The sequence below is a fragment of the Linepithema humile genome, chromosome 1 (assembly GCF_040581485.1).
Source record: "Linepithema humile isolate Giens D197 chromosome 1, Lhum_UNIL_v1.0, whole genome shotgun sequence".
Lineage (NCBI taxonomy): Eukaryota > Metazoa > Arthropoda > Insecta > Hymenoptera > Formicidae > Linepithema > Linepithema humile.
Genome location: NC_090128.1, coordinates 13746465 through 13773682, shown reverse-complemented (window position 1 = coordinate 13773682; position 27218 = coordinate 13746465). Strand labels below are relative to the sequence as shown.

Sequence of the window (27218 nt, the reverse complement as noted above, 5' to 3'; positions counted from 1 at the left end):
CTGGCAGATTTTAAGAAATATTGTCATAGGCGATCTATCGTGAGCTGACAATTTTTAATAAATATAGCCAGAGGCGATCTAACGTCAGCTGACAGTTTAGAAAAAAGAAAGCTAAAGGCGATTTATTCGTGGATTGGCAAATTGTAAGAAATATTGTCAGAAATGATCTAACGTCAGCTAACAATTTTTAATAAATATTGTCAGAGGCGATCTAACGTCAGCTGACCGTTTAGAAAAAGGAGAGCCAAAGACGATTTATTCGTGAACTGGCAGATTTTAAGAAATATTGTCATAGGCGATCTAACGTCAGCTGACAGATTTGAAGAAATACGTATTTATTTTAGCTAGCAATTTACTGCACGTGTGGTCTGTTTATATTTTATCAGATAATTTATAAGGTCATTTAACCTTTTTTCTCGCAATTAAAATTCTAGCGTATGGCTGAATGATGTACATACGAGACAAAATAGACTTATACAAGGTGTCTAATAGATATAAGTTAGATATGATAAAAATATTTTATTTGAAAAATGTATGTATAATACTATATATCTAATTGGAAAAATATGTTATATGCTTTTTCTAAATTTATTCTTATGTAATTAATACAAAATAAATAAATAAGTTAATTAATTATTGAATACATACATATACATATTGAATATAGTTATCTTTATTTTGTATTTTATATAACTGAAATGATATATACTTCCATTATTTCAGTCATTATCATATAAAATACAAAATAAAGATAACTATTTATTGAATATATGTGTATATGTATATATTAATTAATTGATTAATTAGTTATTTAGTATTTACTACATAAGGATAAAAATAAGAAAAGTATATGACATTTTTCTTCAGTGATATATATAGTATTATATGTATATTTTTCATTTATTATTTTGTCATATTTAGTTTGTATTTATTTGACACCTTGTATACGCTTATGTTTTCTCGGACATTATATTGCAGCCTTGCAACGAAATTTCAGTCGAGGAAACAAGCGCAAGCATCGTTTGTTTACAAACTTCCGATGACACACGTACACAGACCACACGTCAGTGTAGTGAGTCACCACTACAAACAAATGCGTACACACGGACCTACGCGGCATGGGAGTGTCCCGTTTGCGCACATAAGCGAACGGACACCGGAATTTTTCCCAATCGGACACAGTGGCAATTGGACACAAGTTAGAACGGACACAGTTGCAATCTGACACAGATGCAATCTGACACAGATGCAATCGGACACAGTTGCAATCAGACACAGATGCAATCGGACACAGTTGCAATCAGACACAGGCGCAATCGGACACAGGCTGACCTGACCGTCCTGACCTGGAACTGATTGACAGAACTAAAATAATAGTATAAATGATTATATTGGTATAATGGTATGCTATAAAGGCTTGTCTACATGGTCATCATATGGACAGAGTAAGTATTTTCTAAAGAGTAAGAATAATTCTAATTAAAAAACTAAACGATTAAAACATTTATATATTTTGTAGGTTATAGCGGTAATGTTAATTTTATGCGAAGCACGTACCACAGCACTGTATGAAATAATTTGGTCAAAATAGATCTTGTTCCCAATCTGTTAGTGAACATAAAGTTCACATGACAATGTTTTAAACTATTAGTTCAGAATATGATAAAGTAAAAATATAATTATGAATATAGTATGTATAAATTTTTATTGATAATAAAATGTATAAAAATTGCATAAAAATGTATAAAAAAGCACAACCTTTAGCTGTACTTGTTTATGAATTAATACCAAGTTGCATTATCTTGGATTTAAGTGTGGCTAAATATCTTTATCTTCCATGTTCCTTTATCTCTACCTTTCTGTCAAAATAAAAAAAAGATAGACATATTCGAGTTTAGCTTAAAGCCAAAATAACATTAATATAATCCAGCCTGAATTGAACATCAATTATCCACATAAAGAAAAGAAAGTGTAACTGCAAGATAAAACGCTTACACACTAGTATTTTATTTAATATTATATATTACAATAGCTTATATAATATTAAGAATAATTGGAACTACATGCATAAAATAATCAGTGGAAACACAATTTTAGCTTACATCTTATTTTATTGCAATACAGAATATAACGTACATCATATAATATATAATCCAAACAAAATATTTTTTATATATTATCTTTTTTTCCATATTAAAGAATATGAAAATTGCACAAAAAAAAGTAATTTGTTACTTATAACAAAGTTGAGAAGAAATGCGTGTGCGACATTTACTTAAGAGCTAGGTTAGCTCTTAAGTAAATAAAAAAAATATTTATGACAAAATGACTTTAACGACACTTGCAATTTGTTTCTTGCAAATTGGACATTTTTTTTCATGCATATTTGTTAAAGTATTAACACAACGGGCACACATACACATGTGACCGCATGGTACGATTACTTGATTTGCTTTCGAATCAAAGCATATAATGCAAATTCCCTGCGGTACTTCATTTCTTAAAGCTGTGTGATCATCGTTGAAATTTGATGAAGGCTGCTCTATAGAGTAATATTATACAATATTATCTAAATCATTTGTCATATTCCAAAATCCGTTATCATCCTCCGGAACTATGAGTATATTTTCGGCGACATCTGAAATATATAATACATAAAATATATACACACAAAATAATACGTGCTATACGTGACATACATATATATATACGCGCGCGCATATATATATATATATATATATACACTCACCCGAAAAAAAAGCGGTACACTGAAAATGTGGGAAAAATTCATCAAATTTCAACTGACGATAACTTCGTAAATAATAAAGATAGAAAGTTCTATAAAATATAGAAATGAAGCTAAAAATCTCTACTTTAAGAATCAATTTATTTCAATGTTGCAAAATAAATTTATTGAAAATGGCGGATGACAAAGCGCGAGCATGCAAAATTGAAAAATAATGGTTCGAGTTTGCGACGGTGCACGGTATAAACAAAAAATTGTAGCTTATTGGGATCAAAAGCGTACGAAAGTACAGTCTCCTCTTTAAAATGCTTTTTTATGCATCTTGATACGATGATTTTTCGCCGAGAGATTCGCATTTGAAGAAAAAGGCAGATTCTTACTTCAAATGCGAATCTCTCGGCGAAAAATCATCGTATCAAGATGCATAAAAAAGCATTTTAAAGAGGAGACTCTGTACTTTCGTACGCTTTTGATCCCAATAAGCTACAATTTTTTGTTTATACCGTGCACCGTCGCAAACTCGAACCATTATTTTTCAATTTTGCATGCTCGCGCTTTGTCATCCGCCATTTTCAATAAATTTATTTTGCAACATTGAAATAAATTGATTCTTAAAGTAGAGATTTTTAGCTTCATTTCCATATTTTATAGAACTTTCTATCTTTATTATTTACGAAGTTATCGTCAGTTGAAATTTGATGAATTTTTCCCACATTTTCAGTGTACCGCTTTTTTTTCGGGTGAGTGTATATATATATATATATATATATATATATATATATATATATATATATATAATTTATGTAAAAATGTACACACAGGAGGGAGTACATAAAGTATCGGTGCTCTTTTGGAAAATATTAAAAATATTATATAAAATAAACTAATTTTATTTAAAAAATAATAATAACTTTGAAAAATGATCATAATTAATATTTATCAACTGTATCATCTAATTTTATACGAAATATATTTTAAAACAAAAAATTTTCATCTATTTACCGTGTAAATGACATTCTGTCACTTTTGTTGGCATGCCTTCACTTTCAGGCATTGAAGTCTCACGAATCGTGGGATTATGATCCCCTTCAGACCCAGTTTCAACTGATGTACTGTTTTCTGGTGGAAAACGCGTCCTTCTTCGCCGTGGTCGACGATGTGTATTTTTATGTGTATTGCTTGAATCAGTATTATCACTTTTGTTAAATTCTAGATAGAGAAAAAGAGAAAGAAATCAAAGAAAATAGAGTCATAAAAATGGAATATAAATGTATTAAAACAAAAAAAATAAGTATGTATAATGTATAACAGTATAATGTATTAAAACAGAAATAAATCTATATTTTCACCTTTATCATGTTGAATAGATAATTCTGATAACAAATCGCCGCAAATGTCATCTACTTCATTGTTATGCATTACAGATGAGGAAGTTGCATCAATAAGATATTGTTGAGTCTCGGTAAATTGATGAAAAGATTTTAAAAATTCCGTCAGAGCAATCCTGAAAAAAAAGAATAAATTTTTTTATTACAATTAAACAATATCTAAAAATTTTTAAAGTTTACATACTTATATTTCTAACAATGTATGATAAGATATATTGTATAATAGATAATACCTATTTTGTCTCAGATCTTCTTGTTTTTGGAGTATAAAATCATTTCTTTTTTTGCTAATTTTAAGATTAGAGCGTCGTACTTGAAGATTATTTTTTGCGCGACCAAAATCAATTTGCTGAGTAATGATCAGTTTCTTCAAATTATCTATATAAAAATAAATCTGCCTTTTAACGTTCTCTTAAAAAGTATAAATGTTATTAATAAATAATTAATTCTCTAATAAAAATATTAATCTATCATTGATGATTGTTAAAGACCTGTCGCTCTATATATTACATTATTTATTATTATATAAATACATATTAAATTATTTATTATTATGATATATTATTTATTCATTTATTTATAAAATACTTATATATAATTACTGTATAAATTTGTTCTTTATAACTAAATTGTTTTGCACTGAAAATGAAACAAATATGTTTTTAAAGAAAAAAAGATAAGTGAACAAATATAGAAAAATCAATCGTAAAGAATAAAATCCTTTGTTTTACTAGATATAAAAGTGATAAAAGAAATAACGTACCTATAAATATCCAGATGCTTGTATGTCTACCAAAATGTTTTGATGCTGTATTATGGAAGCTTTCTACGAAATTGTTAGTTCGCACAGGACAGTTGTAAACTGAAACTTTTGTAGATATATCAAGCCATATATTACGGATATACGACATAAACCGCAACACAGCAGGATGATTATCACATATGTTATCAGCAATACGTTGTAATATTGTGAACGCTTCTTGAAATCTGATATGCGGTATTAATGGAATTGCCATTGCCATTAATATTAAGGTTTTTGGAGCGTTGGTTAATCCTAATTGTCGCCACTTGCGTAATATTGCCTGAAAATTGTTTAATTTTAATTTTATTAGAAATGTTAATGAGTTTTATGTGTATTGTATATTTTATATTAAATTTATTAGATTATTATTTTACTTATTGAGATTAAGATTATAATATGTAAATAATATTATATATATATATATATATATATAAACATATAGACAATCACAATGCAATAGCATTAAAAATAGAGTACTAGTCAAACATCTAAAATAGATGTTAAATTCAGATTCATATATAAATTTATTAAAAATAAAGTAATAAAACTAAAATATTGTTCAAGAAATGTTAGCAGATATTTTAATTAATCCATTAAATTCTGCAAAATTTGTTAAATTAAAAAAAAAATTATTATGCAAATAACACAAAATTAAGAAAGAGTGTTAAAATAAGAATCAAGTTAAAGTAATTTTGTGCAAATTTTATAAACAAAGTAGTGCGCGCGCGTGCACACACACACACACACACACACACACACACACACACATGCGCGCGCGCGCGCGCACTCGCGCACGCACGCACGCACACGCACACACACTATTTATATATATATATATATATATATATATATATATATATATAATGTTCTGAAAAATATACTAAAACTTGAAAAATACTTACTTTCTGCAGACACTATCAAATATTTCTTTCAATGGTAAAGATGTATCTCGACAAAGTTGCAGCATTTCCTGTTTCATGATAAAATGCCTTACTTTCCATTTTATTGGAACATGAGTATGATCTTGAACTAAATGTATTTTGCCATCTTTATCAACTTTAAGGGTACCAAAACAATTCGTAGATCGACGAGTATTACATCTCAAAATATTTGGATTACGAGAATCCTTGTTATAAGTATAATCATCATAAACGTAAATTATTGTACCAGATTTCCTCCCATTTATTTCCTCCATCTAAAAAATAATTAAAAAACGTTAAAATTAATAATATAATTTAAAAAAGTAGAATTAGAAATTGCTGGATAATAATGTTATATTGAAATTACTAACAGTTTTGCTATACATAAGCATTTCTCACAAATTCTTAGAATGTCACAGAATTCATTTATGGCATACATATCTGTACTACTATTAATAAGCATCTCCTTAAATGCACTCATAGATATAAACAATACTTCACTCACACTATATACAGATGCTCTGTACTCAATTAATATGTATTTTTTAAATGCAAAAACTATTAAGTGTTACTATTTATTTTCAAAATTAACACATAGTTTTTTCATTAAAATTACAAAATAAGCTATTTTCTTTTAAAAGTATAGTACAATACATAAAATATAATAAAATTTGGAATAGCATAACTTCTTTCCACATAAGCTGAATTTACATTACAGTATATAGAATAATATTCGACTATTATCGAATATTATCTATAATATTTTGCAATTTATTCAGAATCTGTTTTATGCTTAGCAAGCTATATTAAACTGAAATTAGCCATATGCTGATTAAATATTTCATATAAATAAATATATATAACGGCAAAACTAATTTCTTAAGAAAAAGTTATTGTTTATGAATATGTACGTGATACTTCAAACTAGAATTGAATACATTAATACATAGCAAGTAAAAAATTTTTCCTTTAAGTACTATTTTACTTACATTTGTAACGGAATGTTGACAACAGGCAAAAATACGCTTGGATAAGAACAATGTAAAAAAATATTTCGGTATATTTGATATTCTTCTGTAACTTAGAGTTACAACACGAGCACGGTAATTATAACAAAAGCGGTATTACGACAAGAGCATCTCAAGCACATATAACGACATACGCGAGCATAATATATATATAATATATAATATAGATTTAAGGTTATGTACCGCGGAAAAACATCGCAAGAAACATGCACGCATACGCTGCATTTATCAGATACAACGTTGGCACGTTATAACAAAAGCGATTTTACGACAAAAGCACATCAGACATGTAACAACACGAGCTCGTGGAAGATTGACCGCGTTCAGCAGAACAACTGCTGAATTGTCGTCTAGTCATCACTTAACGTTGATTTGTTGGTTCTAAAAGTAAGAGCCAATCACGTTCGATTGCTACCAAGCGATTTGGGTTGCGTTCCGTTTTGCGCATAGCACGCATCGTTCGCATCGCTAATGCTTAGCGCATTGGCTGCGTTTTGTTTCATTATGCGCATGATACATGCTTTGAAACGGAACGATATTGAACGCATTAGAAGCGGAAAATCAAAATGGATTCCACAATAAATGTAATGATACTCTGCGTTTCTTCAATGAAGACTGGGAATTCGATCAATGACTCTTCCATTATGACTCTTCCTATTTTGACACTTTTTATAATATCGCTATCAATCGCCATATGCAATTACGCAATCGCATGGAACGCATAAGCTGCTGCAACTCAAACTTGAGGTAGCTGATGCGTGTATTATGCGCTGCAGGTGGTGGGAATCTAGGGAATTCTAAGCGCTGTTCATGCGCGCATTGAGTGAAACGGAACGTTTTCTATGTAATTCGTGCGCATAATGTGCGAAACGGAACGCAACCATGTTCTGCTGAACGCGCCCATGGTACATGGCATGGCAAAAAGCGCACAAATATGGCGTGGCTCCGAAGGTTCTCCCCTCTTGCGGCTTGCGCACAAAGAAAAGTGGGAAATTAGCGTGCATGCTCATATACGCATTTATTACATGCAGTGATGCCAATTCGAGCTCGCTGGTACCATTGGTACCGTAGTGGAGGGGATACCCATGGTACCAGCGAGCTCGAATTGGCATCACTGATTACATGCTTAGACCGATATTCATTTTTCAATATTATTAGTCACATTTAGCAGATATAACAGTTGTATATCAAATAGTATATTGCAATCACAAATAATGTTTACTGATTACTGTGTTTCAACTGTTGATTCTGCTAAATGCGACCAATGTACTGCAAAGCTAGTCCTACATTGGTTGTTAAATTATTATAACATCGAGATGCCGGCTCATTTTTTTTGTTATATATACGCCCAAAAGAATTTCGAAAAAGCTATGCAGATAATGCGTTTTTAAGTCAGTCTTATAGATACGGTATGTTTTTACTAACTTTTTCCCTTAATAAGAAATAATTTTTAATATTTGATTAAATGCGTTATATACCAAATATAAAAGTAAATATAAATATTTCCATCTTTTCTTCTATGTTTAAATTGTTCCTTCTGTTCCATCTGTAAACATATTTTATCTTTATTAGAATATATAAATTTATACTTTTTAAAATAGATTTTCTTAAATAAAATAATAAAAATAAAATTAAATGTGTTGCTTTTAACATAATCTATTTAAAAAATGTTAAAAATGAATATTTTTTTTAAAATTGAAATACTCTTTGGCAATGTACAGAACATAAGTACAAGTTTAACATTTTTTTAACATATGATGAATATATATATAGCAAAAAAAATTTTTTCAAGATATACAAAAAGCATAAGCTTCCAATTCCATTTTTCATATATCGCTCATTTGCTGCAACAATGACATAATTCAAAATTTGCTAACTTTGAGTCACTTATATAGAAAAGAACAGATTTTGCTTGTTACTAGTAGAACAAAAGTGAAATATTAAATATCTCTATGAGAAAGTTGCTTCACTGTAATATAAAAATTATAATAAATTGTAACATTGAAACTTATTTTCTGGAAAATCATTACTTCTTAATTATATCACTGTTGTGACAAATTGTTGAGTCACTGTTGTTGCAAATTAGCGATACGTTGTTAAAAATAGAGATAAAGAGAAATTTATTTTCTTCATACTTACATAACGTGATAAACATTTCCCACATATGACATTTTACGCAATTATATGCTGGCAAGGCACCATCTATGCGAAATTGCAGTCGTTCCATGCAATACTTGCAATATACATGGCCACAATTCAATGCTTCTATATCCCCATTTAATATTATGTAACATTTGCTACATACTGGGGGAGTATTTACTGAAATTAAAAATACGTTTAATTTATCATAATAATTTAAATTAATAATTAAAATTTTTAAACAGTTAAAGAAGACTTACTGTTGTTGGAAATTGTTCCGCATGATAAGCACGGCCACACACACTCTCCCAGCATATATAATGAGCAGGTGTGTACTCTTAATTCTGTAGGATAAGATTCTCTTAAAATGAAAGCTAAACGTTTCATTTCATTGTACACCGTTTCACGAAACGGTCGTATATTATTATTAATTTCAATTATTTCATCTTCCATTAGATGTACAAATTTGCACACTCTATTGCCGTTGCATGATTCGTTATTACAGGCTATGATTTTATGATACATTTTACAAGGCTTTCTATAACACACGCGTATCATATAATCACGACAAATCATTTTTGCAATTAAAACTTATATTTTTGGAATAAAAGAACGACAATAGCAAAAATAATAATAGACAGAAAATAACGACAATAGCGAAATGTACGACACAAGCAAATATAACCTATACCAAAGTTGCATGCCGATAGTACTATGAACATTATAATATATAGACCACGCGTTGCATGGTCGATTTCATAAAGCCCGTATCAGACTAAAGATTAGAAGATTGAAATTGCGAATTAGAAATTGTAATTTAGCCAATTAGTATAAAGAAATAATAAGAGCTGAGTAAAATAAATAAAACGTATTGAATAAAGTGTTGTGCAAGGGTTCTTTCGAGATGCGATGTCCCTGAGCGCGCGAAATTCTGACAAGCTGATTGGTAAACTTTAAGCCTTTCCCATTCAAATACTATAGTAGCCTCGACATTTTGGTATTAAGATTTTCGTCTCCAAATGACCTCAGGAATCTGCCATTAACGGGTGATACGGTAAGTCTGGGACACCCTGTATAACAGTATTAGGTTGCTTTATACTAATTAATCAAATTACAATCTCCAATTCATAATCACAATTTTTTAATCTTTAGTCTGACATGCACTTAAAGTCTGTTCCTTTGGCAGAACTGGTTGTATTAATACACAGTTTATACTTTTTTTCTCCCTTTGCTAAGAAATCATTATATTTGAGTTATGTCAATGTTATAGGAAACTGCTAAGTTTCACTATAGTAGCAAATAAATGATATTTTATTGAAAGCAGAAATATAGCTTTTGCACACAGGACGCAGTAAAGGCCTATCCAGACAAACTTGCATAGTCGCATAAACATATGCATAAGGAAATTGATTGGTCCATAAGCAAATGCATAAGGAAATGGACCAATCAATTTTCTTATGCATATGTTTATGCGACAATGTAAGTTTGTCTGGATAAGCTCTAACGCTTGCTGTGCAGCAAGAAGCGACGTGATAACCGAACCGTGATAATCGCTCTTATGGAAATATTGTAAATTGATTAGCTATCGCTTTGTCTTTTGTCGCGCGGCAAGCGTTGCCGTTTTGTGTGCAAAAGTCAATAAATATCGTTTGTTCGTATCGCGTGCCCCAACATGTTTTTACTCGCTCAAATGCGCTTTAATTTGTTTGTTCAATCAATTGGAACGCGTTAACCAATTGGAAGCGGGTAAGAGCGTGTTAGAGCATGTAAAAACATTGCGATGCGAACAAACCTAAAAGATGGCTCTTCGTAGTTTGCTGCAACAATAATATAACGCAAAAATGATGATTTCTCAAAGGTTATTGCACACAAAAAAGGTTTTAGTATTAATCGTAAAAAATAAGCAAATCAACCAATCACACTGAGCAATTAAGATTGCGCTCGCGTTATTGCTCACTATGATTGGTCGATTCGTTTATTTCTTACGGATAATGCTAAAATTTTTTTACGTGCAATGGCCTTTAGCAAGAAGAGAAAAAAATTATTAACTGTGTACTGATGCAGCCAATTCAGCCAAAAAGAACAAACTTATAAAATTGGCCATGCAACGCGTGGTCTATATTACGTCTATGGTGCTACCGGAATATGACATATTGTAGCGTATGTTGCATATTGTTGATATAACATTTTCGCTCTTGTCGTTTTCGCTTTTGTTGTTTTCGCTCTTATTGTTTTCGTTATTAATTATTGTCGTTTTTTTGCTTTTGTGCAAATATTGTGAGAATATTTCGGAAATATATTTTATTTTTATTTTGTTTTATATATTAGGTGTTAGATATGTCATTTTATGGCTTAAAACAAGGTAATTATAGCTTTTATATTATTCATAAAATTTTATATTTTATAACACATTATATAGTGATTTATGTTACTTCATAAAATAATACACCAAAAATTTTTCAGAAAATGTCTTGCAGAAAGCTTTCTGTCCAAAACCGAATTGCGCTGATTTGAATTGTGGCTTTGTTCACTCATATAAATACTGTTATGAATACCAAAATACAAAGTGTCCCAGACAGAATTGCCCGTACCTACATTGCACTAGCATTGAGCAATTTCGATACACAGTGACGGGTAAAGCGACAGACAATCTAAAAAGAGAAGTTGGCCGAACGTTACAAAGTGTGAACATATGCGGCGATTTCAAAAAAAATTTATGTAAACGAGCGATTTGTAATCGTCGACATATTCGTCATAATACACAGCAGCTTGAGTGTCCGATATGTCAAGAAACAATTGTAACAAAAACTTTTGGTGCGGCGACTTGCGGACATATATTTTGTTATAACTGTGCCTTACAATTTATAAGTCCTGATGAGGAAGGAATTAGCATAAAATGTCGAATATGTGAGCTACACGTAAAGTACAAAAAATTTATATGAACTTCAAGTATAATCTTTTATCAATACTATTTTTGTCCTTTTTTTGCGTTTATGTACTTTGTATATACTGTTTATGTAAGAAACAGTTATTTGCACAAATTAAATATTTAAAAGAAATATAGTATATAATATTGAGAATATATGTTCTACATATCATATCTAAACTATTTTTTTCTTATTGTATTATTTTCTTTGTATTATTTAATATAAAAATTAAGAATACAATACAGTAATATATATTATATCTATTCAAAAGATGTTTTGTATATTCAAAGCATAAGTTTTTTGATACTGCACAAATCTTATAAAAACTTTACGTCTAAATCTTTGTATTCAAATTTAATATTTACGAAACAAGATATTTGAAATATGCAAAAAGCATCTTATTGTTATGGTTCTAGATAAAGAAATACAGAATTAGATAACAATAAAGAATAATTTCTTCAATGTTTAGTTAAATGCATAACATAAGAGTTAAAGTTACATTATGTGAGTATGAAAAAAATAATAAAATTTCATCGTATAAAGAAATAAAAAACTTCCAGAGTTATCGCAAGGTTACTTTTGCTTTTTGTTCACTTCCTAATCTGTGTATCAATATAATCTGTTTCAGATTAATTTTTATTCTTCTTCAGTGTACATAGAACACATTCTTATGTCTTACCTTTGATTTTCGCCTAAATTTCATAGTCAGTCTCTTACTTGGTTTGGAGTGATGAGTTAGATAAGGTAAAGGGAAAGATTCTAAATAGGCTAAAATGGAAAGAAAAAGAAAAAAAGGAAAAATTAAAGACAAAACAATAGAATTAGGATAAGAAGAGGATAAGAAGAGGAATTTTAAGAAAGAGAAAGAGTAAGGGTAACATACAGAATAGAAGTAGAAGGAAATAGGAGTGCAATAAGAAACAAAGAGCCAATTTAAGTATTTAGATAGTGAAAAATTTAATATGAAATAAATATTATATAAGAACTAGTCGATTAAATGCAATAGATGAATACATGTAAATAATAGGTATAATTGGTAAAATAAGATAAAGATTGTAAAGTAAAAGAAAGAAAATGTAATAAAAATACAAACAAGTAAAGTAAGTAAATAGTAGAAGTAAACAAAAATGTTAATAGTAAATAGTAAGAAAATAATAGCAATAAAAGAATGTACTTAAAGTTTATATAAATTCTCTGTACGTTACATGTAACCTACACATTGGACATTGTATAATTATTTTTTCGTCATTACTTATAAATTGTAAGGCACAGTTGTAACAAAATATATGTCCGCACGTCGCAGCACCAAAAGTTTTCATTGTAATTGTTTCTCGACATATCGGACACTCAAGCGGCTGTGTATCAGGACGAATATGTCGACGATTACAAATCGCTTGTTTACATACATTTTTTTTTAAATCGCCGCATATGTTCACGCTTTGTAACGTTCGGCCAACTTCTCTTTTTAAATTGTCTGTTGCTTTACCCGTCACTGTGTATCGAAATTGCTCGACGCTGGTGCAATGTAGGTACGGGCAATTCTGTCTAGAACACTTTGTATTTTGGTATTCATAACAATATTTATATGAGTGAACAAAGCCACAATCCAAATCATCGCAATTGGGTTTTCGACAAGCTTTCTGCACATTTTCTGAAACATTTTTGGTGTATTATTTTATGAAATAATATTAATCAATATACTATATAATGTGTTATAAAATATAAAATTTTATGAATAATATAAAGTACCTACGTTGTTTTAAGCCATAAAATGACATATCTGACAACCAATATATAAAACAAAATGAAAATTAAACAACAAAAGCGAAAACGACGAGCGAAAATACTACAGAAGCGAAAATACTACAGAAGCGAAAATACTACAGAAGCAATATACAACACATGCTACAACAATGTCATATTCTAGATTCTGGACTCGGGAATACGTAACCCATAGACGTAATAATATATAGACCATGCGTTGCATGGCCAATTTCATAAGGTCTGTTCTTTTTGGCTGAATTGGCTGCATTAGTAAATAGTTTATACTTTATTCTCCCCTTGCTAAGAAATCATCATTTTTGCGTTATATTATTGTTGTAGCAAACCACAAAGCCACATCTTTTAGGTTTGTTTGCGTCGGAATGTTCTTACATGCTTTAACACGCTCTTACCCGCTTCTAATTGATTAACGCGTTTCAATTGATTGAACAAATAAATAGAAGCGCATTTAAGTAAGTAGGAACATGTTGGGGCACGCGATACGAACAAACCATATTTATTGACTCTTGCACACAAAACGACAACGCTTGCCGCGCGGCAAAAGACAACGCAATAGCTAATCAATTTACAATACTTCCATAAAGCCCGTATCAGACGACGCATTGAAGATTGAGATTGAAGATTGAAGATTGGGAATTGACCAATTAGGAAGAAGCAATATTTGTTTGCGATATATGTGCCTGAAATGTTCTAGTCGTAATACCGCTTTTCTTATAACTACCGTGCTCGCCTTGTATGTGATAAATGCAGTACATACAATGTGCTCGATTTTCGCGATTTTTCCGCGGTACGTAACTTCTAATCTTGTCACAACTAAAACAAAACCGTATTGTTTTATCTTTCAAAAAATTGTCGTATATATTAAACTTTTCAAAAAAACCTGTCATATATATTATCAAGAGATATATTAAAACCTTTAAAAAAAAACTTGTATATATTAAATAAAATTTTCAAAAAAGCTATTATATATACTTTCTACAAAAAAATATGATATCAGGAAATGGCACCAAGTGGGACTAAAATATTTAAAAAATAAAAATATTTAATTAAAAAATAAAAAAATATAAAAAATTTAATCAAAATAAAAAGATATTTATTAAAAAACGCAAAAAAACTTGGCGCTGCTACAGTAAACTACATGTTAATTTCATTGCTTTATAATACTTTGTGGTCACGCTTGAAACGTCATAGATGACGTCATTGCGACCGCGTCGAGCTCACGACGTCCGTGGTTCAAACGTGGGTCGTCGTAATCTTAGCTATTTTCGCGCGTGTTTTTAAACTAGAATGTTCGTGGTGTTTGACAGTGTTTGACAATGTCGTCGCAAATAATTCTTTTTTACAATACTGAAAGCGACACAGTTATAGAAGTAAATTTATCAGAAGATGCCGTGGTCGTCTAATGCGTTCCACTAAAATTTTCGCTTGCGACATTTGCGAGCTATTGGCTTAGTTTACACCGATTATTTAGTACGCGGACCAAGCACTAAATCAGCTTCTTTGATTGGTGTAAATTTTACACTAAACGATTTATACCTATCGGAGAAGCAGATTTAGTATTTGCTACGCGTACTAAACAATCGGTGTAAACTAGGCCAGTGGAACGCGCAATTTTGCAGTCGTGGTCGCGGTCGTTGCGGGCGTTAAGTGGAACGCACCCGTAATAAACCGTGCATGCGCATACACGTTCCCGCGCTTCTTCTCACCCTGTCTACAGTTTTCTACCTGTGCGCGTGTCGTTAAGTGTTTGATGTGCTTTTGTCGTAAAATCGCTTTTGTTAAAACATGCTAATATTGTATCCGATAAATACGGCGTACGCGTGCAGAAACATTCTCGCGATGTTTTTCCGGTTCGATTTCGGTACATAACTTTATATCATGCTCGTGTGGTTATGTGTCTGAAACGCTCTTGTTGTAATACCGCTTTTGTTATAACAATTGTGCTGGTATAGTATTTGATAAAAGCAGTACATGTGTACTGTTTTTATTGCTCGATTCTCGCGATTTTTTCGCGGTATGTAACTTTTAATCTATCCTACGCTCGTGTCGTTATATGCCTGAAATACTGTCGTCGTAATACCGCTTTTGTCGTAACTATCGTGCTCGTGTTGTATCTCCAAGTAGCAATTAAAATATAAAATATACTAAAATATTTTTTGCAAGGAGAGTATCGTTTTTATCTAACATATTTTGCCTGTTTGCCTGTTTGCCTGTTTGATTATCATAGTAAGTAATAGAGTATCCGTAGCATGAAGAACTTTATATTTGATGCATATCAATATGTTTAAAGTAGACATGTACATATTCACAGACACAGTATGTTTCTTTTATGCAATTTTCTCTTGTTGATTAAATTCATCAACTATTCATCAACATGAAATATTTTATTAACCTGTTACTTATTGCTTTTGTTAACATGGTTAATTAAATATAAAAAAATTAAAAATAATGTGATTCTGTAATTACTCAATAGTACAATACAATATAAATTTCACTTATAAAGAATTTGTATGTGCAAAAATTATAATTAATATTTTGCTGCATCTTTAAAGAAATATTGTTTATTTTTTATTTTCATTATTCATTTTTAATGGAAGGTTTATATATTTAAAACTTTAATAAGTTACTTTATAATAATTTAATTTAAAAGTACATATTAATTGAGAACTGAGAATATTGACATTATTTCTGCGATATGAAAGATTTAACTGATATATTTTTTTCACTGTAGATGCAAACTGTTCCTGGAAAAAAGAAGGGGACACTTCTTTACGTATATGATGATTATTTGTACTATATAGACAGTCGCTACAACAATGTCTTTCGATGCAATACACGGAGGACAACCAAATGTCCTGGCTCAGTTGCTTTTCAAGATAATATTGTAACTGTTTTAAAAAAACATAATCATTCTAAGAAACCATTTATCAAAGCACAAATTGAAATGAAAGAAGAAATGTTAAAGCGCTCTCGTGAGACTCATACTGCACTAAAAGAAATCTTTGATTCAGTATGCAGAAGGTTTAATTATTTTCTTTTTTTCAATATATTTCATCGAAATTTTTATGATTTATAACATAATAAAATTGAAACTTTGTAATTTCATTATTTTTAGATATCTTTTGCATCAAAATGTTGTAATTTATAGGAATATCTCTGATATTTCTGATATTTTGAAATTTTTTTGATATTTTTATTTTGAAACTTGACATCTTTAGCATCTTGAGTTTTAATTTTTGATGTGCTTAGATTTTTTGATTTTATGTATTTTGTACAAAAGAATAATTACTGTATTGGAATTATTTGTATTAGATGAATCGAATAACATAGGCGTTCAGGTAGAAATGATTGAATCCAAATTAATTGTTTTAAATGGTAAATGATAATAATTAACATTTAAAGTTTAAATAATTTACTACAATTTTTTTACATAATACATTTAAAATAGAGTCTGATATGCATCTATGTATATTATATAAATATTATTATATATAAAACAATTTATAAAAATTATAAAAATAATTTTTTGGACTTAGCAATTTTTTTTATATTAGAACCCACAATAATTTTGTAATATCTTGAACAATTATATCTTATACCTTTGATTTTCAATATTTTGATTTTGATTTAAATGTTTCAGACTTTTAGCAGTTTTCTTATTAATAGAAAGATAAAATATAAAAATCCATTTGTTGACTTGTAAATTTTGTTGTTGACTTATAAGTCCCTAGTAAACAATTGTTTGAAAAAATAAATAGCTACAGTTTTTAATTGACTCTTTTAGAAAACTTCTTTAATACAGTTTTGTATTAAATTATTGTTTACAACTTTTGCATCTTCTTTAATTATATTATTGAATACATTTACTGTTTTCTCAATCATAATTTTGCTGGAATAAGTACAATTTCATGTTCCATATTTTTCAACTCAAATGATGATTTTGAATGTTTACTAATATGTACAATCTAACAATATATTTTTTCATGTTATTATCTTTTTGCTTTAACATATTAGATATATTGTTTTTTTATGTGTTTTATTTGCATTTTTATTGTTAATACAATACAAGAAATTTTATAAGGAAAAATTAATATTGTATAACAAACAGTTGATACTGTATTAAGATATATATTATTATGAAAATACAATTATATAAATTGAATGATTTTTTTCATAATTGTTTAATAAATTTATTCTATTATGACTAATGCGCTGATAAAATAAAATAGAAAAATTTGTATTTATATAAATTTTAATAAAATTGTTAAATTAATATAAATTGAAAAGCAACATTTGAAATTAGTAAAAAAAACGTAATTAAAGTATATTAGCAAAATAATGTTTCTAATAATATTAACAGAAGTATTCAAACAATTAAAATAAACAATCTAAGTTAAAATAAGAAATTAAAAACTTCAACTAAATTTTTTAATTTCTTATGTTAACTTAAATTGTTTATTTTAATTGTTTGAATACTTCTGTTAATATTATTAGAAACATTATTTTGCTAATATACTTTAATTACGTTTTTTTTACTAATTTCAAATGTTGCTTCTCAATTTATATTAATTTAACAATTTTATTAAAATTTATATAAATACAAATTTTTCTATTTTACTTTATCAGCGCATCAGTCATAATAGAATAAATTTATTAAACAATTATGAAAAAAATCAATCAATTTATATAATTGTATTTTCACAAAAGTTTTTCTATCAATATTATATTATATTTACAATATCTCTCTTCTTTTCAGCAACCCAGATGCAGCACAATATTTGAGTTTTGCAGCTATAAGATGCAGTATGCATCGTGAACGAACAAAAAATCAGCCATCCGTACCTAATACATTGGCATCATTATATGACATTTTACAAAATTCTGATATCATACAAAATATCTATAAAGAAAACGTAATTACAAGTGATGGAAAAAGTGCAATAATTTTATCAACCAATTATTTATTACAAGCATTATCTTCTGCTACTGAAATCTACGTCGATGGAACTTTTTCTGTAAGTATATGACTATCTTTTTCTGTAATAAAGAAATTTTATATAAATTTTTATAAGTGTTATAAAATTATATAAGTGTATATAAGTTTTATAAGTGTTTATAAAATCGTGACAGTAACCAAGTTATTATAACATATAGAGCAATATAGAGTCTAATTACCTTTTATTTACTATTTAATTTTATTTAATAATTAACTTTTATTTTGCATATTTTGCCTAAGGTTCTCCCATGTAAACCTCACATTGCGCAGCTTTACTCTGTACATATGCGATATATGGATACGGTAAGATACTAAAATTAAAATTAAAATTTTAATTATTTAATTTTTCCAAGTATCAGGAATAGATGACAAAAATAAGTAACATGACTTTTTCAGGGTATTGCAACATTATTTATATTATGTGATGTACGTACAATAACTATGTATGACGCTTTATGGGATAAAATTACACAACTGATACCACAACTTGAACAAAATATCAAGTTTATCATGAGCGACTTTGAAATGGCTGCAGTAAAATCGTTGAACAAAAAGTTTCCTAGAGCTAAGTTAACTGGATGTTGGTTCCATTTCAATCAGGTATATATAGATTTTTACATATAATCATTAGTAGTATATAAAACACATAAATGTCTCTCTCTCTCTCTCTCTCTCTCTCTCTCTCTCTCTCTCTCTCTCTCTCTCTCTCTCTCTCTCTCTCTCTCTCTCTCTCTCTCTCTCTCTCTCTCTCTCTCTCTCTCTCTCTCTCTCTCTCTCTCTCTCTCTCTCTCTCTCTCTCTCTCTCTCTCTCTCTCTCTCTCTCTCTCTCTCTCTCTCTCTCTCTCTCTCTCTCTCTCTCTCTCTCTCTCTCTCTCTCTCTCTCTCTCTCTCTCTCTCTCTCTCTCTCTCTCTCTCTCTCTCTCTCTCTCTCTCTCTCTCTCTCTCTCTCTCTCTCTCTCTCTCTCTCTCTCTCTCTCTCTCTCTCTCTCTCTCTCTCTCTCTCTCTCTCTCTCTCTCTCTCTCTCCTCCCTTTCCTTTCCTCTCCCCTCTTTCTCCTTCCCCCCTTCCCCTCTATCCTTCTCTCTTCCTCTTTTCTCTTCCTCCTACCTCTTTCCTCCTCTACCTCTCTCATCTACCATTCCCCCTCTCCCTCTCCTCCTAGCACCTCTCTTACTACCTCTTGCCAGATTCCCTCTCCCCGACTCCACTCCCTACATTCCTGCCACACATGTTCCCATGTCTCCTCCCCCCACCCACATATCCTGCACACTCTCTTCTCCTCTTCCAACCAATACTTCCCTTCACATACCTCATTTCCCAATCTAAACCTTGCCACCCTCCTGCACCTACTTTCCCCCCATCCCTTTTTTAAATATCCTGGTATTCCTTCTTCCCTAATTTCTTTATACCATCTGTTATACTTCGAATCTCTTATCCTTTGCTCTCTTTCCTTTCCCTGCATCTCCTTATCTCTCCTGATCATCTCTCCAAACCACATTTCCTTTTCGTCTCTCCTTTTTTCAATCTCCTCCATCCCCATTCCTCTCTCCTCAAAAAACTTTCCCCTTTTCCTTTCCCATGTTGACTCCTTTCTTCCCCTCCTCGCCCTTTCCTTTATCTCTTCCCAGCACCTCCTCGCCAGCTCACCACCCTTTCCCTCTTCTAGCCTTTTTTCATATCCCCATGCCCTTATCCCTGCTCTTCCTCTAAATTTCTCTCTCTTCAGTTCCTCTCTTATCATATATCTTGGTGTCTGCCTATCTACTCCCAATATCCATCTTAAATACCTTTCTTCCAGCCTTTCCATCTCTTCCCTTTCTTCCCATCCTCATATTTCCACCCCGTATGCCATCACCGTCCAAACCAACCTATTAAATAACCATAATCTCCTCCCCCAATCCTTTCCAAATCTTCTTTTTCCTATCCCCCATACTTGCCCCATTACTGCCGCTGCCCTTTTTACTCTGTCCCTTACCTGTGCTTTCTGTTTTCCATTGCTCTGCATTACATACCCTAGATACTTTATCTCTTTTACCTTTTTTATTTTTCTCCCCTTCCACCTCCAATCTTTCTTTTTCGCTCTTCCCCCCCTTTTCCTAAATCTTACTATCTTTGTCTTATCCGGATTTAGTTCCATCCTTTTCCTATCCAAATAACCCTCCAGTCTACTTATCATGCTTTTCATCTCATCCTCTCCTTCTGCTAATAAAACCATGTCATCCGCATATGCCAGCGTATATATCCTTTTCTCCCCTACCTTTACTCCCCCCCATTTAACCTTTCCCATCTCTTCCTCTATATCCGCCAGTAACAGATTAAATAGCAAAGAACTTAAGGGGCACCCCTGTCTCACCCCTTTCGCTGTCCAAAATTCTTCCCCCAAATCCTCTCCCACCCTCACTCTACTTATTGTCTCTTCTAACATCTCCTCTATCCTTTCTATCAATCCATTCCTAATCCCCCTCTCTTTCATTGTTTCTAACAACACTCCCTTGTCCACCGAATCAAACGCCGCTCTTAAGTCCACAAATAATGCCACCATTTTTCCTCCTCTTTTCCCCACTTGCCTATTTATCAAATAAAGTACATATATGTTGTCGATCGTTCCCATCCCTTTCCTGAACCCCCGTTTGATTCGGTGGTAGAATTCCTTTCCCCTCCACCTCCTCCCTTAATCTTTCCATAAGCACCATCATATACACCTTGTATAGCGTTGGCATCAATGTTATCCCTCTGTAGTCTTCCACCACCTTTCCTGCGCCTCTTTTTATTATCGGCACCACTATTCCTTCCATTCTTCTGGCCATCCCTCCCCTTTCCATATCCTATTACAATATCCCCATATCCATTCCTCCATTTCCTCTCCACCATATTTCCACGCCTCCCCTGTAATCCCATCTATCCCTGCCACTTTTCCATCCTTTAAATTTCTTATTACCTCCTTTATTTCCCCCTTGCTTATTCCTTCCTCCTCTTCCCCCTTTCCCCTCCCTTTTCCTTCATTCCCTTTCACCACCCTTACCTCTACTCCCCCCATTATCCTTATGAAGTATTCCTTCCACTCCTTTATCTCAATTTCTCCCTGTATTCCCCTTCTTTTCTTTCTTTCTCTATTTACTATTTCCCATACTTCCTTCTCTCTTCTAGCTCCCGCAGCTTTCTTTTCCCACCTGTCATTCTCTTCTTTCTTTTTCCGCCTACATAATTCCTTATACTCCAATTTACTTTTCTTATATCTCTCCTCCTCCCCTGTTCCCTTTCTCGATTTCCTCATCTCTCCTCCCACCTCCCTCTTCTTCTTTTCACACTCTTTATCCCACCACCCCCCTTTTCCTTCTTCTTTCTTATCTTGTTCTTTCTCCGTTTCTTTTATTGCCAATTTCAATCTCCTTTCCAGTTCCTCCCATTCCTTCTCCATATCCTCTTTTCCTAATTCTATCTTTCCCAGTTTCCGCCTAAATATTCTTTTCTCTTCCTCATCCCATCTTCCCCTCCCATCTTTCCTTTCCTTTTTAGCTCCACCCTTTTTTCTTCCCTCTCCTCTTATTCTCACTTTTACCGGTTGATGATCTGAGTCTATTTCATTCCCTATTTCCATTTTCTTTATCCTCTCCCTCACTTCCTCATTTCCCATCACATAGTCTATAACCGTGTTGCCTTTCCCTCCTATAAATGTATATTCCTCCTTCTCATTCCCCTCCATATTTCCATTAAACAGGCTCCATCCCCTTTCTTCTACAAATTCTATTAATATCTTTCCTTCCTTATTTACTTTCCCGTCCTTTGATTTCCTCTTTCCCTTTTCCCTCTCCTTATCCTCCTTTTCTATTTCCACACGTCCCCCCTCCCTTCCTGTTCTTGCATTGAAATCTCCCCCTATAATCGTTTTTATACCTTCTCCTGCTTCCTCTACCCACCTCCCCAATCCCTGTAATCTTTCCTCTATATTTTTATTCACATACACCCCCACTATCCCCCCTCCATCTTTCCTCCCCTTGCTTCACACACTCTGCCCACTATTATCCCTTCTCTTTCTGTCTCTATCTTCGTCCCTTTTTCTACCATCTCTCTTCTTATTCCCATTATCATTCCCCCCATTGCCCTTCCTTTCCTATTCTTTCTGCATGCAAATTGCGCTTCCCACATATATCCCCCCCGGTAACCTTCTTCTTATTCTCTCTCACCCTTTCTTGTCCATCCATGTCTCCAATAATACTATAATATCCCACTTCCCCAATCCTCTCCAAAAATCTTTATCTTTATTCTCTATACCTGCTACGTTCCAGAATACTATACTCCATCCTCCTTCTCTATCTCTTTTTCCTTTACCCTCTGCACTCCCCCCCTCCTTTACTTTATTCCCTCTATTTTCTCTTCTCTCCCTTCCCCCTGCTCCTTCTTATATTCCCCCTCCCGTCCCTTAATATCTCTTCTTCCTCATCCCAACTCCACCACTGTTCATCTATTTTTATCCTCCCATATCCTACCCATACTCTTCTTCCCTTCCTTTTTTCCTTCCTTGCTATTTCCTCTATCTTCCACTTCATCTTCCTTTCTTTCTATGTTCTGTCCTCTGTTATTCTTTCTCTCCTACCTCTCAGACTTCTCTTCTTTTCCAGAACTTCTCTCTTTTGTCCTTCGTTTCCCAATTTAATTACTATCATTTCTCCCCCCTCTCCCATACTCTCTCCTACTTTTTTGATTTCCTTTATCTCTACTTTTGCTCCAATCTCTCTCAGGATCTCTTCCACTGCCTCCTTCCTCTTTTTCTCTTTATTCCCCTCTTTCACTTCTATTCCTTTTATTATTATATTCTTCCTTCTCTCTTTCCTTTCTTTCCTCTCCAACCTCCTTTCTATCTCTCTTATTTTCCTTTCTACTCCCCCCTTTTTGCCCTCTCTTTCTTCTTCTTCCCCCTTCCCTTCCTCTCCTTTACTCCTTCCTATCTCTTCTACTTTTTTCTCCAATTTTTGTATGCTCCTAACCATCTCCTCTCTCTCTCTCTCTCTATCTACCATCTCTCCTCCCTCTCTCCCCATTCCCTTTTTATTTCTCTTATTTCCTCTCTCATAATCCTTCCTTGTTCCTTTACCCCCTCTCTTACCTCCTCTCTCATCTGTCTTATCTCTTCTTTCCATCCCTTCATCTCTCTTATTTCCTTCATAATTTCTTCCATTTCCCCTCTCCAACTTCTTATTATCTCCCCCATGCCTTCTTCCTCCTCTGCTCTCCCCTTTATTGGTGATCTTGGTGTCTTTTTGCTTTTATTAAACATAGTCCCCTCTCTCTCTCCTTCTTTCTCACCCCCTTCCCCCCTTTTCCTTTTTAACATCTCCTCTATGTTTCCAAAACTCCCACCTCTCTCTCTTACTTTTCTTCCCTCCTTTAGTTCCATCTTCCAGTTCCCATCCATCCCGCTTCAGCGCTGCCGTCCCCTTTTCTCCTAGACCCCACCTCTGTCTCTATACACTCTATACTTCGTGCTCGTTCCTCCTTTCTATTTTCCTTGTCCTTTTTCCCTTTTACCCTTCCTTATCCCATACCCTCCACACTTCCATTCACTCTCTCACTCTCTCTCTCATTCACCCACTCTCTCTCACCTTACCCACCTTGCTCTCTTCCACTCTTTTTGCTCACAAAACTTTCACTCTCTCACCACGTGTCAACGTCTAACGCACCGGAAACGGAAGTCCAACACTATCATATTAGTAAACATTAAAATAAAACTCAATTGTTTTAAACAATTGCTTGTGTATAAGAAATAAATTTTTTAATTACTAGAGAAACATTTTTATTGCATTTTTATTACATAGTTGCTTTAAAAAAAAAAAAATATGTAATTTGCAACATGCAACTGCATACTTTTTTTTTAAAACCAATGTGTTTTCTTTATACCAATTGATTCGTCTCATTATTTTATGCATAAGAGTATTAAGGTAAGATTCCCAAAAATTGAATGTTTTACAAGATATTTTGTATTTTTTGTCAAAATACTGTAATTTACAAGCCTCATAACTCGAAAAGTACTTAATAAAAAATAACTTCATTATAGTGTTTTGAAAAGCTCTTGACACCAGCTATTAGATTTTGGAATTAAAAATAGGGGTTTCCATTTAAAAAAATAACTTTGACCTTCAAATAGTCTTGAAAATTGACTTCAAGGTCAAAGTCAAAGGCACAAATAGGTGACCCCCATTGTCCTGAACAACTTTTGTCTAAACCATTTTTCTGTTTTTGGCTTACTTACGGAGAAATTTGGGTGCATAGATTAAAATGGCCCACCCTGTATACAGGGTGTTTTATAATGTCCGTGCCAACGCTCGTGTGCGAATAGAGTGCGGTAAACTGAATAGAAAAGTCCTTTACCGTTTTGCAATTTTTGCAATAGTAATTGAGATATTAATTAAAAGGGATTGACGAATAATCGCGCGTTGCGCGTAGCTAGATCGTAGGCTGTACGCTCTAGGCGTGACAACAATGAGAATCGCATGGCAACAAAAAATAACAACGCATATCACTCCTGCTCTCGCTACGTGTTATTTTTCGTTGCCATGCGATCCTCGTTGTTGTCACGTTTAGAGTGTACAGTCCACGATCTAGCTACGCGCAACGCGCGTTTATTCGTCAATCCCTTTTAATTAATATCTCAATTACTATTGCGAAAATTGCAAAACGGTAAAGAACTTTTCTATTTAGTTTACCGCACTCTATCTGTACACGAGCGTTGGCACGAACATTATAAAACACCCTGTATATATATATATGTAAATTTTAAAAATAAAAACATGTTAATTATATAATTGAACTAAATTTATTTTAAAAAACATATAAAACTATTATGTGATATATATATTATATCACTATAACATCTTTTTTATATCACAACAATGTCATAGTGATATACAAATAATATTACTATAACATTTTATTTTATATTACAACAATGTCATTGTGACATCACATCTGCGATTAAGCGGACATTTGCATGTTGCCATGACTTTGTTGTGATTTCTTTGTGACATATTTGATCGTCACATTTAATATCATTGTAATATAACTGTGACTTTTTTTGCTATGGGGGATACTACTTTAATTTATACGTAACTAGTCTAGGATAATTTTTTTATACCTATTTAGACCCTATTTTTGTTACTTTAATAAAATTTGTATTTAATTGTTTTGAAATAAAAAATTAAAGTTCAAGTACAAAAATTGTTAAACTACCTTAACATTATTAATAGTCTTTGTTCTGCAGGAAGTGCTCGATAGTGGTTTTTTGTTAAATAAGGTTCAGTTAATTGAAGTAGTTTGTTAAATATTGGTAAAGTCATTCTTGTATAACGAAAAAATAAATCTTCATCTTTTTTCAAATCTTGAAAAAGTGTTTCATAATCTCCGTTATTTGTACCTTAATTGATTTATAGGTCTCACATGCCATTTTCTTTCATACTTTACATGTCTTTTTTTACGTTTTAATTTGTATATAAACATCCAATATAAAACAATCAACAAAAATTGTTTCTTTCTTTGCATTATTTTGCACTAGAAATTTTTCTGTAAAAGATGTAATTTTAACGTTAAGATTGTGTGTGGGGGGGGAGCGCGTGCTAACACATATTTATTCCTATAATTATATTAATCAAAATTTATATAAAATAAAAAAAATATAACAGTATGTTCTAGTTTTAATTTTATAAGTTTAAGCATAAAATGTCTTGTTAAACTGTTTAAAAAAAAAAATAGTTATATAATTTTAATACCAAAATAATTTAGATTACATATAAAATAATTATATATACATATAATTAGATTTCCAGTCACATCAAAAGATTATGTATATCACTGCTATGTAAACCTGTGATGTACACTGTATGTGACATTGTTTACGTATGATATAATATAAACATTGTGATGTACTTGTTACTCACTTCATATGTAACTTTGTGATGTTTTAAAGCTGAAACAGGTATATGTAACATTTACATAACAAATGCTCTATTGCTGTACGATTCATATTCTTGTAAATATATTTCATTCTCATTCTTGCAAATATCATAACTGTTATAGAACTGCTTTAATATGGGGTTTATAACAATGTAGCATCACGGCTACACAATACACATTATATATTCTCTGTAACGATTATATAATATTTTAAACATCCACGTGATGTAACGTAATCACATAATTGGGAAAGCCTGGAATTTCTTTGTCGTCTATTTATGGAGTATCTCTACGGTGACCATCCGTCCTTTATTTCAAAGGACAGTCCTTTATTTCAAGTAGTTGTCCTTTAGATTTATTCATTTCTTGAAAACTTAATTTTGTCCTTTTTTTTAAATTGTATCCTTTATATTACAATTTTGTCCTTTATTTACAAATTTACAGTCTTAATTTTTTTTACTTAGTGTATCAATGTCTAATGTCTTACTAAAGTGAAATTTTTACGAAAACGATCGATAAATATAAGGTTTGTTCCTTTATTGCTGC

At 31.7% G+C, this 27218-nt stretch overlaps 2 protein-coding genes and 3 long non-coding RNA genes across 6 annotated transcripts; 2 read left to right on the top strand and 3 right to left on the bottom strand.

The window, feature by feature from the left end:
- Window positions 1-2192: 2192 nt before the first annotated feature.
- LOC136997959 (uncharacterized) lies at window positions 2193-10511 on the bottom strand. Of its 2 annotated transcripts, XM_067349531.1 has the most exons (9): window positions 9284-10511; window positions 9024-9203; window positions 8310-8430; window positions 5839-6131; window positions 4898-5216; window positions 4368-4512; window positions 4096-4250; window positions 3749-3955; window positions 2193-2638 (listed from the first exon to the last, which is right to left on the bottom strand). In XM_067349531.1, exons 5-9 carry the CDS (start codon window positions 5154-5156, stop codon window positions 2556-2558), a joined length of 849 nt encoding a protein of 282 aa, XP_067205632.1. In that variant the 5' UTR covers window positions 5157-5216; window positions 5839-6131; window positions 8310-8430; window positions 9024-9203; window positions 9284-10511; the 3' UTR covers window positions 2193-2555. The 2 variants fall into 2 exon arrangements, with proteins under 2 accessions (XP_067205632.1, XP_067205640.1); XM_067349539.1 differs by lacking the exons at window positions 8310-8430; window positions 9024-9203; window positions 9284-10511 and adding an exon at window positions 6846-7828.
- Window positions 10512-11244: 733 nt separating this feature from the next.
- On the top strand, window positions 11245-11901 carry LOC136997963 (uncharacterized). The gene is made up of 2 exons (XR_010888510.1): window positions 11245-11385; window positions 11487-11901. It is a non-coding gene; the product is annotated as an uncharacterized lncRNA (long non-coding RNA).
- Window positions 11902-12713: 812 nt separating this feature from the next.
- Window positions 12714-14144, bottom strand: LOC136997961 (uncharacterized). The gene is made up of 2 exons (XR_010888508.1): window positions 13704-14144; window positions 12714-13601 (listed from the first exon to the last, which is right to left on the bottom strand). It is a non-coding gene; the product is annotated as an uncharacterized lncRNA (long non-coding RNA).
- A 3650-nt stretch (window positions 14145-17794) lies between these two features.
- LOC136997962 (uncharacterized) lies at window positions 17795-19448 on the top strand. Its single transcript, XR_010888509.1, has 3 exons — window positions 17795-18747; window positions 18969-19031; window positions 19125-19448. It is a non-coding gene; the product is annotated as an uncharacterized lncRNA (long non-coding RNA).
- Window positions 19449-21510: 2062 nt separating this feature from the next.
- LOC136997335 (regulator of nonsense transcripts 3B-like) lies at window positions 21511-22431 on the bottom strand. The gene has a single exon (XM_067348007.1). The coding sequence runs from the start codon at window positions 22429-22431 to the stop codon at window positions 21511-21513; it is 921 nt and encodes a 306-aa protein (XP_067204108.1).
- Between the last annotated feature and the right edge of the window lie 4787 nt (window positions 22432-27218).